At 37.2% G+C, this 16,186-nt stretch overlaps 1 protein-coding gene across 7 annotated transcripts; it reads left to right on the top strand.

Annotated features, from left to right (window-relative positions):
• Positions 1-10,740: 10,740 nt before the first annotated feature.
• On the top strand, positions 10,741-16,149 carry LOC109193097. Of its 7 annotated transcripts, none has more exons than XM_019343904.1 (4): positions 10,741-11,559; positions 11,590-13,961; positions 14,912-15,219; positions 15,590-16,149. In XM_019343904.1, exons 1-4 carry the CDS (start codon positions 11,314-11,316, stop codon positions 15,931-15,933), a joined length of 3,270 nt encoding a protein of 1,089 aa, XP_019199449.1. In that variant the 5' UTR covers positions 10,741-11,313; the 3' UTR covers positions 15,934-16,149. The 7 variants fall into 7 exon arrangements, with proteins under 7 accessions (XP_019199449.1, XP_019199455.1, XP_019199450.1 ...); XM_019343910.1 differs by having other exon boundaries at positions 10,741-11,569; positions 11,720-13,961; XM_019343905.1 differs by having other exon boundaries at positions 10,741-11,569; positions 11,600-13,961.
• The last annotated feature ends 37 nt before the right edge of the window (positions 16,150-16,186 follow it).

Below are 16,186 nucleotides of genomic sequence, written 5' to 3'. Positions count from 1 at the left end.
GTTGAATTAAAATGATACTTTAGCGTTGATGTAATGAAACAACGGTGTATATAAAATGATATTGAGTTGCGAGTCTCACATATTGAGTGTATATTGTCAAATGAAACTATAGTGTAATTAAAATGATACGTTATTGGTGTTATAATGAAACTACTGTACGTATAAAATAAAAATGAATAACATGTCTGATATATTGAATGTGTATTGTCAAATGAAACTGTATCGAATTAAAATGATAATTTAGTAATTGTTGAGCATATAGCCTTTAATGTGCAATCCAATTATCAGTTTAGGCTTTTAGTTGAGATGGAGCACATGCTCCAATTCGCACACGTGAGGGGGCGTGTTGAGAACGACTACGGTCCACGTGTTGCTTGGAACCCACCACACACGTGAGGGGGCGTGTTGAGCATATGAGCTTGTAATGTCCGCACACGTGAGGGGCGTGTTGAGCATATAGGCTCGTGAGGGGGCGTGTTGAGAACGACTATGGTCCACGTGTTGCTTGGAACCCACCGCACACGTGAGGGGGTGTGTTGAGCATATAGGCTTATAATGTCCGCACACGTGAGGGGGCGTGTTGAGCATATAGGTTTGTAATGTTATAATGAAATTACAGTCGTGAGGGGGCCCGCACACGTGAGGGGCGTGTTGAGCATATAGGCTTGTAATGTTATAATGAAATTACAGTCGTGAGGAGGCGTGTTGAGCATATAGGCTTGTAATGTTATAATGAAATTACAGTCGTGAGGGGGCGTGTTGAGCATATAGGCTTGTAATGTTATAATGAAATTAAAGTCGTGAGGGGGCGTGTTGAGCATATAGGCTTGTAATGTTATAATGAAATTACAGTCGTGAGGGGGAGTGTTGAGCATATAGGCTTGTAGTATCTATAAAATGAAATTGACTACTAATGATATTTTTAGCAGTGTTGTAATGAAACTTTGAGAATACACTTGATAGAACGAATATGAGAGAGATTGAGAAAACAAATATGAGAGAGATTGAGAAGAAAAACAAGGACGAGAGAAGCCAAGTAGAATATCACAATAAATATGATACTACATACTTACATAGACCTTATCAGAATTTATCGTATGCCATAGTCAACGGTAACATTTTTTTTCTTCCATAAAACTACTTCAAATGACGTCGTATTGCTTCTTGATCCACGTTGTTATGTGAACCATGGTCCACGGTAAAATTTGTCTCAAATCAAGGACTGTTAACGAGCCGAACATAAACGAACGGAGGTTGTTCGTGTTCGTTTGTTAAGAATTTTGGGGTGTTCGTGTTCGTGTTCGTTTGTTAAGGTTTTTGAAAATCCTGTTCGTGTTCATTTGTTAAGCGTTCATTAGTGTTTGTTAACATTCGCGAACACGTTCACGAACGTGTTCGTTTACGTTAACGAACATGTTCGCGAACACGTTCACGAACGTGTTCGTTAACATTAACAAACATGTTCACAAACATGTTCGTTAACAAACACGTTCACGAACATGTTGGTGTACGTTCATGAGCACGTTCGTGAACCTTTAATAAACAAACACCTGCACATGTTCATGATCACAATTTGTTCATGAACAAGAAATAATCTACGTTCATGTTCGCGAACATTATTAAACGAACACTAAACGAGCTTGTTCACGAACATTATTAAACGAACACAACGAGCTTGTTCACGATCTCTTAACAAACGAGCATACAATTGTTCAAGCTCTGTTTGTTTATTAACTGAGCTCTAATTTTTGTTTGTTAATGGTTCGTTTACCTTAACAAACGAACATAAACGAACGCTTACCGAACACGAACACAAACACGAGTAGTTTGTCGAAAGCTCTGTTCGCTACAATGCTTATTGCATGGACCGTGGTCCACACAACATGTGTGGATCGCAGTCCTAAACGACGCCATCTCTTCTTAAAGAAGAGACGGCGCCGTTAACGAGGGAAAGCTTCATTATACACAGAGCTTCGACGATGACAGCACACTACTTTTTTTCAAAATACACAGAGCTTCGACGATGACAGACCTATGCTCAGAGCTTCGCCACTCCAATGCGCTTCGTCTTCTCCATCCCTGAAACGAAGGAAAGCTTCATACCTACAGATTCATAAGGTATTGTTTCTTATTAGATCTTCAAACACATGAATATACATTATTTTCTACCTAGGGTTTATACATTACTAGTGATTTTTACCTATGGTTTATACGAGATAAAACCTTCATTCATGTGTTTGCTATGGTTCTTATTAAACACACACACACTCCTATTAGAGTTTCAAACAACATAAATGTACATTATTTGATATGATTTATTGTTGTTATTCATGTTTGCACTCAAAGTTAACCCTTAAGAAAAGCTTTTCCAAGGAGTCAAGGACAAGGAGATTTGTCCATGAATCATAATAGTAGTAAACCCAAATATGCACATAACTATATACAAAAATTGCCCAGGGATATAATGCCAATATTTCACAACTGAAGTTTGGTCATTCTTATTTAATGATCATTATATTCTGGTAAAAGGGATAAATTTCATTCGATAGAGCAACTTGACTTGCCTGATATCTGTTGCAGGTAATCTTGAAAGACTTCAATCTTTTGTCTTTAAATGTAGGCTGAAACAAACTGAAAGTTTTGGGTGATTGATTATTTGTAAATGTATATTTCCTATTTTTCCTCGTACACTTTCGGTCCTTCTAGTCCTGTTGCTGCTCCTTGTCTCAACAATTTAATTTCCCATCTTATTGTCAATGTTTTTTGGGCTTGAATGTGTCAAAGTGTCATGTGTGATGGAGGACAATAAGTGCTATAGAATTCCATATTTAGTTCTATGTACGAGTTGCTATCTGAATATTTATTAGTAGGCCAAGACACTTAAAGAACCAGCAAAAAATATGTAGTAGTAGCCATTTTATAGTAATATTGTAATATAATATGTCAAGGAAGGGATGCTAGGAATATGAAGAGATTTAGGCTATATATGAATATGTGCAGTAAACCAGAGTTTAATAACATTATTTCAAATAGTGCATAAAGAAAGTATGTAGTTTAATAACTTTTAACAATGTTCTTAGCAGAAACATTTTAATGTCACTGTCAAAGTTTTAAACCTACTTCATTTATGCAGTGTATTCTATCTTGTTAGCCACAGCAAAAGATGACTTCAAACAAAGATACTGCTGAAACGAAAATAAAATATCAAAGGAAAAAGAGCTAGAGCAGTAGATAATGAAGGAACATCACAAGGAAAAACCAAAGGAAAACGAAAACAAATGAGTCAATCTGAGAATGTAGAGCAACAACAGCATATCAATAAAAACAAGCTTAAAACTAGAATGTCATCTATCGAATTCCTGCGGTTGGTGGAGAAACTAACAGATGAGCAAAGAAAAGCGGTAGAAGATATTGGATTTGGATCACTACTACAGTTGAAATTGTCCTGCTGGGATACAGAATTATGTGCATATCTGGTGAAGAATTTTGATATATATAGCTGTACATTGATGTTGCAAGATGAGAAGATGCAACTGACTCAAGATGATGTTCACAACACATTAGGTTTCCCAAAAGGAGATATAGAAATTTTTGAAGGAAACAATTCAAATTCAACCAAGGAATACAACAGTGTATTGGAGCAGTGGAGGAGAAGATGGAAGATCGAGACATGCGGTCTTTTGATTAAGGATCTTTCAACGGGAATCACCGAAATGAAAGAACATGGAGACATGTTCAAGATAGATTTTGTTGTCTTTGTGGTTTCTACTCTCATCCACGGCCATACAAACAGACTTACAAATTTCAGAATCATTTTCGCACTCTTGGATGTTAAGAAAATCAAAGACTTAAACTGGTGTGCCTACATCATGAAGTGTTTGGTTGACACAGTTGATAGATGGAAGAAAGCAAAAACAAGTACAATTTTCACTGGGCCACTTGTTTTCTTAGTGGTAATACATCTAATTCGATATCAACTAATTCTAAATATTATTTAATCTCTTAATCTATTTTTTGCTTTCTTCCTAACATTTTTTTTTAGTATTCATATCTTGATAGGCTGCAGTTCAAGGGGCAGCAATTTAAGAGGAACTACCCAGTCATTTCTAATTGGACATTCGAAATGGTTCAAAAGAGGATTATGAGTGAAAAATAATCAGGAGGATTTGACAGAGGAAATGTCCTAGACAGCCTTACAAAGAGGGTTCATGATGCTAAAGAGGTTATTATAGACACTGACAACGTAGAAACAAGCGGAGGTGTTCATGATAAAGACTGTGAAATAAGTGATGTTAAGAAGATCTCCAAGGGCATGATGAAATTTGCTGCTGCGGTAGTCGAATTTGGAGGGGTGATGGCTGATGTGGGTAGCAAGCAAACAGGCAAGGAAGTTGTGAAGAGGACATTTACCAAGATATCTGATCTACTAACCACAGTGTCAGCTTCACAACCTACTGAGAAGGATCCAAGGCTGTTGGATGACGATCCAATATTTGAAGATGAGAACTTCATGGCTGCAATAGTAGCACTTGAGGATGCATTCAAAGAAACATCAAGTTCTTGCGCATTCTCCCTACCAAGATTTGATCTTCTAACACCTACCCCACCTGCTGAAGAGAAAACATTGTTGGATAAGTAAGTTATACTGAAATTGTACATTATTTTTATCCCTACAGTACATTATTTTTGTCTATAATGTACATTATTTAACTTTGCTATCGTTTCACTGTATACACATGAATATATACATATATTTGTGTGTCATTAATCTATTTTTTTACAGTATCATTGAAGAATCCGAGTTAGATCTTGAAGATGTCCGAGTCAGAAAAATAGAGCATAGAAAGTTTAAAAATCTTCCATTAAAATATAGGTCTCCGTATTGGACAAAGTATAATAAAGAGCTTTTAGATGTGACTCAGAAAGAAAAGCTTTTATCTGACTATGCTTTCATTGAGCCTTGTGAGGAGCACAGAAAAGAGTATGCTATTAACTAACTTTGAAACTATTACATACTAATTTTCATCTTTAATATGTATTAACGGGTATATTTGTTGCAGAGAACTTCTCTTTAAATATGACGGGAATTATATTGCACGAGACCAATTCCTAACTTTGCGGGATGGTAAGGTGGAGAAGAGCATAGTTGATGTATGGTGCATAAGGATGAACATGACAAATCTCACCCGTGGCATGAGTGAACCGAAATGCGTCTACTTCACCACAAATGTCTTCGTAAGTAGTAGTGTACATTATGTTTTCTCCTACATGAAATTATTTTCCTATATAATATACATTCTTTAATCTTTGTTTATATTGTTTTCTCCTAGATGCAAGTTGATCCAGCTGCTCCTTATAGACTTGGGGTGCCAGATATGACCAAACAAAAGCAATATGAAGATGCAATAGACCACGAGCTTAGAATGGTTTCCAACTTGGACATATCTGACGCAGATTTGGTATGAGTTTATTTGAATATTTTGGCATTTTGGTGATTGATTATTCTCTACTTTTCTAAATGTTTTGTTAACTCTATTCTAAATTAGGCGTTCTTTGCTGTTCTTCGCCATGACCACTACTTCATTTTGTCTCAATTTTAAGAAGCTACTTCTTCAAGTGATAGATAACAGGACCCTTGGAAAGACTAACACCTTTGAAAAAAAAATATGAAAATTGTGATAAATTGCTGGTAAGTTGCAGTTCTTTCATGCTTCAATGAATCCTTTATTTGGTCTCAATTTGCACATGATCCCTACTTAGTACAGTGTTAGGTGTTGGCCCTTCCTTTAGGGCTGAAGCTATATATATATTAGTTCTTTAATGATTATAATTTATTAACTACTGTGCAGATAAATGCCTTCAAAGGCTACTTAAAAGAAAGAAAAATCACAACATTGCTTAGCAAAATGGCAAAGGAAAATGCATTCCAGCATGAGATTGTGAAAATGCATTGGAGAAATTCTGACAATGTGATAGATTGTGGAGTCTATTGTATGAGGCACCTTGAAACCTTCAAAGGTGTTGGTCCAAACTGGACTACAGGTTTTACCAGAACAAAACAAGATGTAGGTATCATTGTTTTTATCATATTTTCCTTATAAAGAATTGACATATATATATATATATATATATATATATATATATATATATATATTAACTCCCAATTATTTGTGAATACATGTGCAGGCCAATATCCTAAAATCATTGAGAGCAAAGTATGCAGCATGCATATTAGTGATGGAAATCAATGAGAAAAAAGAGGAATTGCTGAAGAAAGCAGGCAAAATATATGTTGCAAAATGACTTTATATGTTCATCAGATTTGAAGTAGGTTGATATAGTTAGGGGAAAGTTAATTTTTGGTTGACAAGTGCATTATGCAGTCACAAAACTCATGTAAATTTTTTTGGTTGACAAGTGCATTATGCAGTCACAAAACTCATGTAAATTTTAATATGTTACTATGCTTCAAAAACTAATTAGGAAAGATATTTCTGTGATGACCCTATTTTGAGTATCAAAATTTTAATAGCATTTGATTTCCTAGTATTATGTAAAGTTTTTAATAGGTTACAAAAACCTAATGCATTACTTAGCTTTTATGTATATAAAAAAAATGTACATTTGCATATTGAATGAAATTTTCATTCTGATGAAGTCAAAAACTGAAAGTGTAAAATTATGAAATTTTCACTTTGAACTACTACTACCACTTGAATGAACAAGATATCCACTCCCAACAATCTCCGAAACAACCTGTTGAACCGATGATTGGGCGGCAGCTTTCGTGTTTTCTTCAACCGCCTTGCTATAATTCCTTCGAGCTCTAACTTGATTATGCTTCTTTTGCATTGTACTAACCAACCTTCGGTTACGCTCTCCTTTCACACCTCTACGTACAGGATTCTGTATTACACCACTTGGTAAGGGTGTTTCAAAGTCATCTACAGTAATGGGACCAACTTTAGCTTCAATCCTTCTTCTAAAATCACCAAAACCTGTCTCACAAACTTCACGAGCTTCGTAGTTATCTTGACTTGAAATGACTAATCTTTGGAACTTCCTACGCATTTGTATAACCCAAACGGAAGATGCAACAGTAGACATATTTGGACCAGATGAAATGTCCATGATCCTATCTTCAACAACTCTTTTTGTCCACCTTTGACATATATATTGATCAGGTATTGTTCCAACACAGTTAATGTTGAGAATACGTAGACAATGTGAGCATAAGATCCCCATCTCAGAAAAAAAACTTACAACTACAACAAATCTTCATATCCTTGGGGTTAAAACAAACCTCATGCCGAATAATGTCAATATCCGGACGCCATACATGATATTTCAACTCATCACCACAGCTGACCACTATCTCTTGATGACATGCACCACCTTTCAAAAATTGTTCCTCAAACAAATAATAAACTTCAATAGTGTATACACCTCTAGCATGTGAAAGAAGTTTCACATGATCCATAGCCATTGTAGGCACCCCTTGAGAACAACGCAAATCCTCCCCACTCTCTTTACTCCTCCATTCATGAACTACATTAGCAAAAGAATTGTAGAAATCACACAAGCCAGCTGTCTTGGATAATCTTCTTGAAACTGAGTGATTTGTAGTCTCACTCCTTTGAGAAGATAGAATACCTACAGAAAAGTAATCTTTGTTAAATGCAGGACACCATTTCTCCCTAATATCATATAGTTTTTCTAACCAACTATTTCCATGACACTTGTATTCAGTCACCATCATGAAATTTTCAATCTGATGAAGTTAAAAACCAACAGTGTAAAATAATGTATACTAGGGGAAAATATAAAGTACACTAGGGACAAATAAAATGTACATTTGCAGATTGAATAAAATTCTCATTCTGATGAAGTCAAAACCCAAAACTGTAACAAAATGTACACTATGGGTAAAAATAATGTACACTAAGGACAAATATAATGTACATTAACAGAAACTTATGCCAAGGAACTGAATGATGGTTGTATTCAAACTCAGTGTTCAACTCAACAACCAATTTTAAACATAAAGATCACAATATTAAAGAATAAAGTGCATCACTCCAAACACATCAAACATGGAATTCTAAAACATATCTAAAAATGATTATTTTATGACTACTATGTAATCCATACTTAACAAAACATAAAATTGTGTAACTTGATTTTATAAACACGTAGAGAAGAATGTTAAATGTAATATAAAACATACCTAGTCCAATAAAACTCAAACTCAGCTTCCGTATCAGTGTACTTCAACAGAAAGTTGAATAACTCTACAAAACCGTTTTGATTTCGTAATCCTTTGATGTGTTTTTTTGAATTTTCCCCAATATGCCAAATACACAACCTGTGCCTTGTGTTTGGAAAAACTTGAGAAATTGCAGCAGACATAGCAGCACATTGATCCGTCATGATCGTTTGTGGGAACTTACCACCCATGGCTCGCAAAAATGTCTTAAAAAGCCAAACAAATGATTCAATCCTTTCATTCAACAAAAACTCACACCCAAACATGATATTCATACAATGATGATTCATGCCAACAAAGGGACCACAAATCATACCATGTACTACCAAATCACCAAACAACGCGTAATCCTCTTTCATTCTTGCATCCCTCCAAAAAAAATTACACAATCTTGCATCATCATCCACTTCAAAATCATAGAAAAAGTCAAGTTCATTGATTTGCCTCTGCCTAAATATGTCGATTAATGAATTTGAATCAGTGCCATCTAAACTTTTTATTGAATCTGTAAGCAAGTTATTATATGCATCTCTTTGTGTAAATCCAACAAAGGGTGACCCTCCAGATTGTCTTTTCAAAAATCGGATGCCATCCGCCACTGCAACCCCACTTCTTTTCAAGTCTTTTAGATAGGATAATTGGTCAATACCAATGGTTCGATGTGACCTTAGCATATAGCTTTTAGAAGATGGACACAGCTCATGATTGTGTTCCTTCACATGTTTTGTCACAACCCAATTCCCATTAAGGTCCACATCAAATTGACAAAAAGCAAGACATCCCGTACGTGTGTCTACCCTTGTGTAAGACGTAACAGAATTATCCGATTTGCATTTGAAACCAAACTTTGAACAATGAAACTTTTTAATCTTCACATTCTGACTACCAGCAAAGTAATATTGCTTCCCCTTTCTAACACTAAATCCCATCCTAAATGCATAATCATTATATAGAGTAAACGCTTCTTCAATTGAATGAACTGAAAGCCCCAATAGCTCCTGATTAACTGAAAATTACAAAAATAATGTATACTAAGGACAAAAATAAACTACATTTTCAGATTGAATGAAAATTACATCTGATGCACTTAAATACCAACACAGTAAAATAATGTACACTAGATTGGAAAATAATGTACACTAAGGACAAAAATATATTTTCAGATTGAAAGGAACTTTCATTCTGATGCACACAAACAATAACAATATAAAATAATGTACACTAGGGGCAAACATAATGTACACTAAGGACAAATATAATGTACATTTGCAGCAAATTATGTCAACCAATTATCATTTGAACTATTTTGAGATGCATACCTAGGGGCAAAAATAATTCATTGTAACATAAGATAAACACAAAGAAAAATAACAAATAAACTACAAATCATTACAACATGACCATTTTCGTACAAAACTACCAGTCATTAAAATAATTACAATAATACTAATAATACTAATTAATAACAAAACCTGGAATAGATGAACTCTCATCAGTAGCATTTGAAGAACTTGCATTGACTACATTAGGTAAGCTCTCATCAACTGCATCCCCAAAAGTGACATCAACTGAAATATAATGAAAATTATGTATGAAAATAATGTACATTATGCATTAAAATAATGTACAATATGAACATATATAATGTACAGTATGCAAACAACTAAACAAACCCTAATCACACAACATTCACTGCAATACATGAATCACAAACCTGGATTTATATGCCTAAAATCAACACCAATTGGATAAGTTGAATCAACATTAATCACAACATTCAAATCACCTACGATACATAAAAAAAAAAAATACACAATCATAAATTGCATAAAAAGAAAAATAAAAAACGAATCATAAATTGCATAAAAATAGTGTGAAAACCTGTAATAATATCATCCCCCAACTCAATCGCATCTACTCTGTTTTCCGTATCATCAATACTATCCATGATCCAAGATGAGTATTCCGAAAACACAATCCGAAAATTGAATGAAGAAACAAATTGAGTAGTCCGAATGAAATCGCAGAGAAAAACAATGAAAATCGCAGAGAGAAATCGCTACTGGTGAGAGCAAAAGGAAAGAAGAAACGCGAAAGGAAAGAAGAAACAAAGAAAGAAGAAACGACTAATTTAACGCCATTAACCAGCAATGAGCAAATTTTTATTATATTAAGGCAAAACTATATCATTTTGGACCATGGTCCACACAACTTATGTGGACCATGGTCCATGCAATAATTTGCCCCGTTCGCTAACAACCCTACTCAAATCGTAGGATTCGTAGCCCACGGCTAGGGGAAGTGATTTCAATGAAATAATGTTGGATTCAGACTTTCCAAAAAAAAAAATTCTGGATTCAGATTGGGCTTTAGACCAAATGGGCCTAAGGCTTGAATACGGTTCACGTCATCACGTGCATAGAGACATAACAGTGCAAAGTTGTCACGTGTAATAATACGGAAATACCTTCGTGCAATCGTGCTTCGCCTTCTCCGACTATCCTAATATCCTTGCCTCTTTTTAGTTTTGGAAATTCTCCGTACAAATCAAAAACCGATTCCTTCCCCAATTTCAATCCGTTACTCCTTCCGAAAAACCTGCAATTCCCTGTTCTCAGTCTCAAAATTGATTTTGTTGGAGCGGAACAATGGCGTCGTCTCGTTCATGGTGTTCATTCTCTGTTATGCAGGTTTGGAAACTGAGTGCCTGAATACGCAGCGTCTATTTTTGCAGTGAAAGATATTTATCTGTCGATTTCTCTGGAATCGTCTGCTTAAACCGCATAATCTAGGGTTAATATGGTTTGACGTTGTGGATTTATCAGAGGAAAGAATTGGAGATTTTAGGTAACTAAGCAGGGGAGGTGTTTGATTGAATCGAGGTTTGACTTTCTGTTTCATTCGAAGTCTACGCTTGCAATACGTTTTGATCTGTTACTCTCTGGTTCCCTGTGGTGTTCGAGCGGTTGTTTATGATTTTATGAATTTATTGAAGTGCTGGATGTTTTGAAAGTTTGGTGGAGGTTAAGATTAGTGAAGCTGAAGGTATGTCTAGAGGAGGAAGATATGCTGGAGCAGACAGAATGGCTAGGTCTCCACCTCGCGTGGCGCTGAGGGGACGCGATCGAGGGTTCTCTCCTCCGCGAAGGGATAGAGACCGGCGTTTCTCACCTAGAAGTGATCGTTATGCACTCACATCACGAACTCGGAAGCATGATTATTCCCCACCAAGGTTACACGAGCGTGATTACTTGCCCCCTAGGGCACGGGAACACTGTTACTCGCCACCCAGGGCACAAGAGCGTCATTACTCACCAACCAGAGCGCGAGAGCGCCAGTACTCGCCACCAAGGGCACAGGAGCGCCAGTACTCGCCATCCAGGGCACGGGAGCGTCAGTGCTCGCCACCAAGGCCACGGGAGGGCCAATACTCGCCACCAAGGGCGCGGGAGGGCCAGTACTCGCCACCAAGGGCACGGGAGCGCCGCTACACACAACCGCCGTCATCAAGTGCTCAAGATCAGAAGCACTCAACAGCACCTAGACTGCCCATTCGCAATTATTTGTCACCTATGAGGAGTCAGAACCGTGAGTTTGTGCCCAATAGGAATGTGAATGAAGCAGATGGGCGGCGCGGGGAGTATTTCCATGAACTTGAAAGGTCAAGGAGGGGGATGGAAAAGATATATGGTGGACCGGACTTTGGTGAACCGAAGGGTGTGGATTCTTCAAATTATGGTGGAGTAGAGAGATGGTATGGGCAATCTCAAAGTTTGAGACCGTACGGAACTGATGGTCAAAATGGAGGGCGGCATGATGGGCCTCCAAATTCTAGACGAAAATATGAATTTAGAGATGGCTCGGGGGCAACACATGTAGGAGACTCAACTTCATTGAAATATCAGTTCAGTAATCTAGATGATCCCCGAAAATCTGATGTTTTGGATGACCCCGGTGATCATGGGTTTAGTGGTGCCAGAGTGAGTAGTGAGCTAGGTAATGAGGGGAGGCCATACTTGGGTCTAGCTGACGGTAGATCTGTCCCTTTGGAAGTTGATAGAAGGATTCGTTCATCATATGAACCACAACCTTCGGATATTGGTGTTCCAGCAAGAAGTTCTGGCTTTGGTGATGCTGGTAGCTATGCATTGGGATCACATAATTTCCGTATGAAGCTTCATAGAGCAGAACAGAATCCTTTGCAAGGCACATTAAATTTAGATGAATTGCCAACAGAGAGACAAGGGTTGAGAGATCCATATTTGGAGACCAGCACCCTGAATTCATTACATCATTCAAAGTATGATTCCAGTTACATGGCATCATCATCTCACCTAAACGCATTTACCAACAGGTCACCCACTACAGTGAGAAATGGCATTGATAGTTCATTTGGAGAAAACATCCATATTCCTTCAGATGGAAGGTTGTGTGAACCTATGGGATGTGGTCAGAATTCGGGTATCAGGTCCCCTAAAGGGCAAGTAGATGATAATGGGATTTATCTGCAGTCATACTTTGCCCAGACTGAAGAAAGGCATGGCAGTCGCATGTATTCAGACATTCATGGCACCAAAACTGTACCTAGTGAATTTTATAGGAAGAATGTGGGTGTTAGTGAAGAGTACAACCATCAGGATGCTTCAGGAGCAAGTTTTATGGATCCTATTAAATATGATGAATTATCTCACCAGGAGAACATGATAGGGAGCAAGCGATGGGATTATATTCCTTCTAAACAAGGGCAGTCAACATTGGGTTACTTTGGGGCAAGTGGTGCACTGGAGAAAAGAGAGCAAGAAATGAAAATTTTGGAATATGAAGCTAATAACCCTGACTATGAGAGGGTACTATATAAGGGCCATAGAAGTCCTTGCATGCTTCATAATAATGAGATGGATGAACATCCATGCACTTTTCAGGAAAGATCTGACGTACTATACAGAGATAATAATCCTCATTTAGATGAAATGAATGATAGTCTTCAGCAAAGATTGATTGAAAAGAACCAGATATTACCTAAATCATCTACCAGTAGGCTCAAGAGGAAACATGGTAAAGATAGGAAACTGAGCATTTGTGGTGATCTTGGAATTACCTCTTCAAGTAATGGAAGGAATGCTCATAGACAAGGAGATAATGCTGATATTTATTTGGAGGGAGATAAAGATTCTGTAACTATTTCAAAAAAGTTGAAGGTTAATCGCTCCAAATATTGGAAGAACAGAAGGACGTCTACTATATCCACTCAGCATGGGCGTCATAGGAATCTTTCTACAACCATGGCAAGTCGGTTGAGCGAAACTAGTAAATATGGAACTAGAGATATCAAGAAGCGGTTGGGACCACATCCTAAAGGTGTTGATGCTACGCATTCTTCATTGAAACATCGTCTAGGGCCTCCCCCTCGAAAGAGTCATTCTACTCTTCCATGGCTGAAAAACCTCACTTCCTACAAGGTGTCTAAAGATCTTAATGATTTAGATGAAAGTTTACCTGATCAAAGGGATGATCATTTGGAAAGTAGTGTTACCCAGCAGAAGAGCGAACCGCTAGAGAATTTAGAGGATTTTAAGCAATTGGTTGACAATGCTTTCTTCAAGTTTGCCAAACACTTAAATGAGACGCCAGCTAGAAGAACAAAATACAGGAATCAGGGAACATCTAGTTGTTTAAAGTGCAATATATGTGGCAGGTCTTTCTTTTACACCATGAAGTGCTTTCATAGATGGAGCAATTACCCTCTATTTTTATTCAACTTGTTAATTAACTTTGTGATCTGGTAAATTAAGTATTCCATGATTTGTCTCATCATGTTAATGGTAATCGTCATCTGGTTAGTTTTTTTTTTTTGGGTCGAACTATGTAGCTTCTGACTGCACCACATGGATTTTTACTGCTCTTTTCTGGCTTAGTCAAGGGTGACTAGTGGACCAGTGGAAATGGTTTTATCAGTGGTGGAGAAAAAGGGAGATCAATCTGATAATTGAAATTGTTTTGTCTGTGTGCTTGGAGAAGTTTGTCTGCATAAGAAGAAAAAAGGAAATCTAATTTCTGATTGGTGACTTATCATCCATGTTTCTATGAGAATGTACCAATATGCTTTCATCTTTATGGTAGCTTTGGGACTATTTGACTGCTTTGGTGTAAAAAGAGTTGTCTGCCTTTAGATGAACCCTATTTACATTGCTTGAGCATGACTTTGACTGGAAGAATGGTGAAGAGGACTACTGCTAGAAAGTAGAAAATAGTTTTCCTCTTTCGTAGTTGCTTTGATGGCAAACTCTGATTTGGTTTAGGTTTTCCCTTGAGGGTGGAACAGCAAATCTGCATTAATATTTGTAGTGAAAAATGGAAAAAGGGAAGCCAAAATATCATGGGTTTGCACTTTAAGATAGACCATATGATTTCCAGAAGTGATATTCCATTTTCACTTTAAAATAATTGTATTCTGTTTAAGTGATTGGCTCTGGGGTATAGGAGGTTATGACATTTCTTGCCATTGCATGTTTCAGCTATTAACCCATACTAATTGTCCTGTATTAACCAACAAGCTTATCCTTTCTTTGTATTAACACTTATTTCTTTATGGTGTTCCTTAAAGTTTAAGTTATATTCATTTTCCTCTGCTTTAATGCTTTTCAGAGATTCTGAAGAATTTGGAGATGTCGAAAGTTTGGTGATCCATGCATTAACATCTTCAAAGGCTGGTGTCCGATCACAGCATTTTGGTTTTCACAAAGCACTGTGTTTGTTGATGGGTTGGAAGAGTGCAGAGGCTCCCAACTCTGCATGGGTTTGCGAAGTACTGCCTGAAGATGAAACCTTGGCTCTTAAGGAAGACCTTATCATCTGGCCTCCTGTTGTTGTCATTCATAACATTACCATAGCCAACAGCAATCCAGACGAACGTCTTGTTGTATCCGTAGAAGAGCTGGAAGCTAAGCTCAGAGGTCTGTTATATTTTTCTTCAAGCGCTTTGTTTTCTATATGTGAGACAGACAGACCTGAAGGATTATTCCTTTTGAAGTGTTTGTCTCACGGTGTGATTCAGTATATTACTTCTGATTATGCTAAATGTCCTTGGTGCGAAATGGTTTGTGCTGTCAACTCCACTAAACTGCAAATTTGCTTATTTAGGATCAAGATAATTTACTTTGGAATTAGTCAGCTAGGGATTACTATGTGCATGCTGGTTCAATGGCCATATTGGATGTGTGTTAACTAACTTAACTTGTCTTTGTTTTCTTTAACATTGGCAATGAGTCTCGGTTGGGTTCTTTTACTTGTTTTACCTTGTATCATTAACTGCTTCTATTTCAGATATGGGTTTTGGAGGCAAGGTGTGTCGTGGGAAACCAGGAAATCAGAGCGTTCTGGTGGTCAAGTTTGCTGCCACTCTTTCTGGTTTGCAGGAGGCAGAGAGACTCGGTAACTTGTATGCAGAGACAAAACATGGGAGGGCCGAGTTCGGGCAAGTTAGTTATGATAGCACCGGGAGCTCGGTTGTTAGTCACGAACAAGTCCCCTCGGCAGACAAGATGGAGGAGATTCTGTATGGTTACCTGGGAATTGTGGAGGACCTAGATAAACTTGATTTCGAGAGCAAGAGACGAAGTAAGTTGAAGAGCAAGAAGGAGATCCAGAGTATTTCTGTGGCACCTTGAAGAAGAAGAAGAAGAAGAGTGGTTCATGGAACAGGAACACGTAGTCGGCTAAGAGATTTAGATTTCTATTTTGGGTTTTTTTTTTTTTTTTTTTTTTTTTTTTTTGCTTATACGGAGTAGTTTGAAACTGGAAAGCCTTTAATTAGATGCTGTAGTTCAGCTTCTGCAACTTACATTTTAATGCATCATTACAAATTCCTATTCTAAACTTTCTAACGATTTTGCTCTTATTTAAATTCCTGCAGAATGCTTA

Source organism: Ipomoea nil, unplaced genomic scaffold, assembly GCF_001879475.1.
Source record: "Ipomoea nil cultivar Tokyo-kokei standard unplaced genomic scaffold, Asagao_1.1 scaffold1834, whole genome shotgun sequence".
Taxonomy (NCBI): Eukaryota; Viridiplantae; Streptophyta; class Magnoliopsida; order Solanales; family Convolvulaceae; genus Ipomoea; species Ipomoea nil.
This window is presented reverse-complemented; position numbering and strand designations above follow the sequence as displayed.

Coding starts and splice junctions, on each gene's coding strand:
- LOC109193097 (XM_019343903.1), top strand. CDS start 11,314: ATGTCTAGAGGAGGAAGATATGCTGGAGCAGACAGAATGGCTAGGTCT. Junction 13,962..14,911: donor AAGTGCAATATATGTGGCAG/GTCTTTCTTTTA, acceptor AATGCTTTTCAG/AGATTCTGAAGAATTTGGAG. Junction 15,220..15,589: donor GCTGGAAGCTAAGCTCAGAG/GTCTGTTATATT, acceptor CTTCTATTTCAG/ATATGGGTTTTGGAGGCAAG.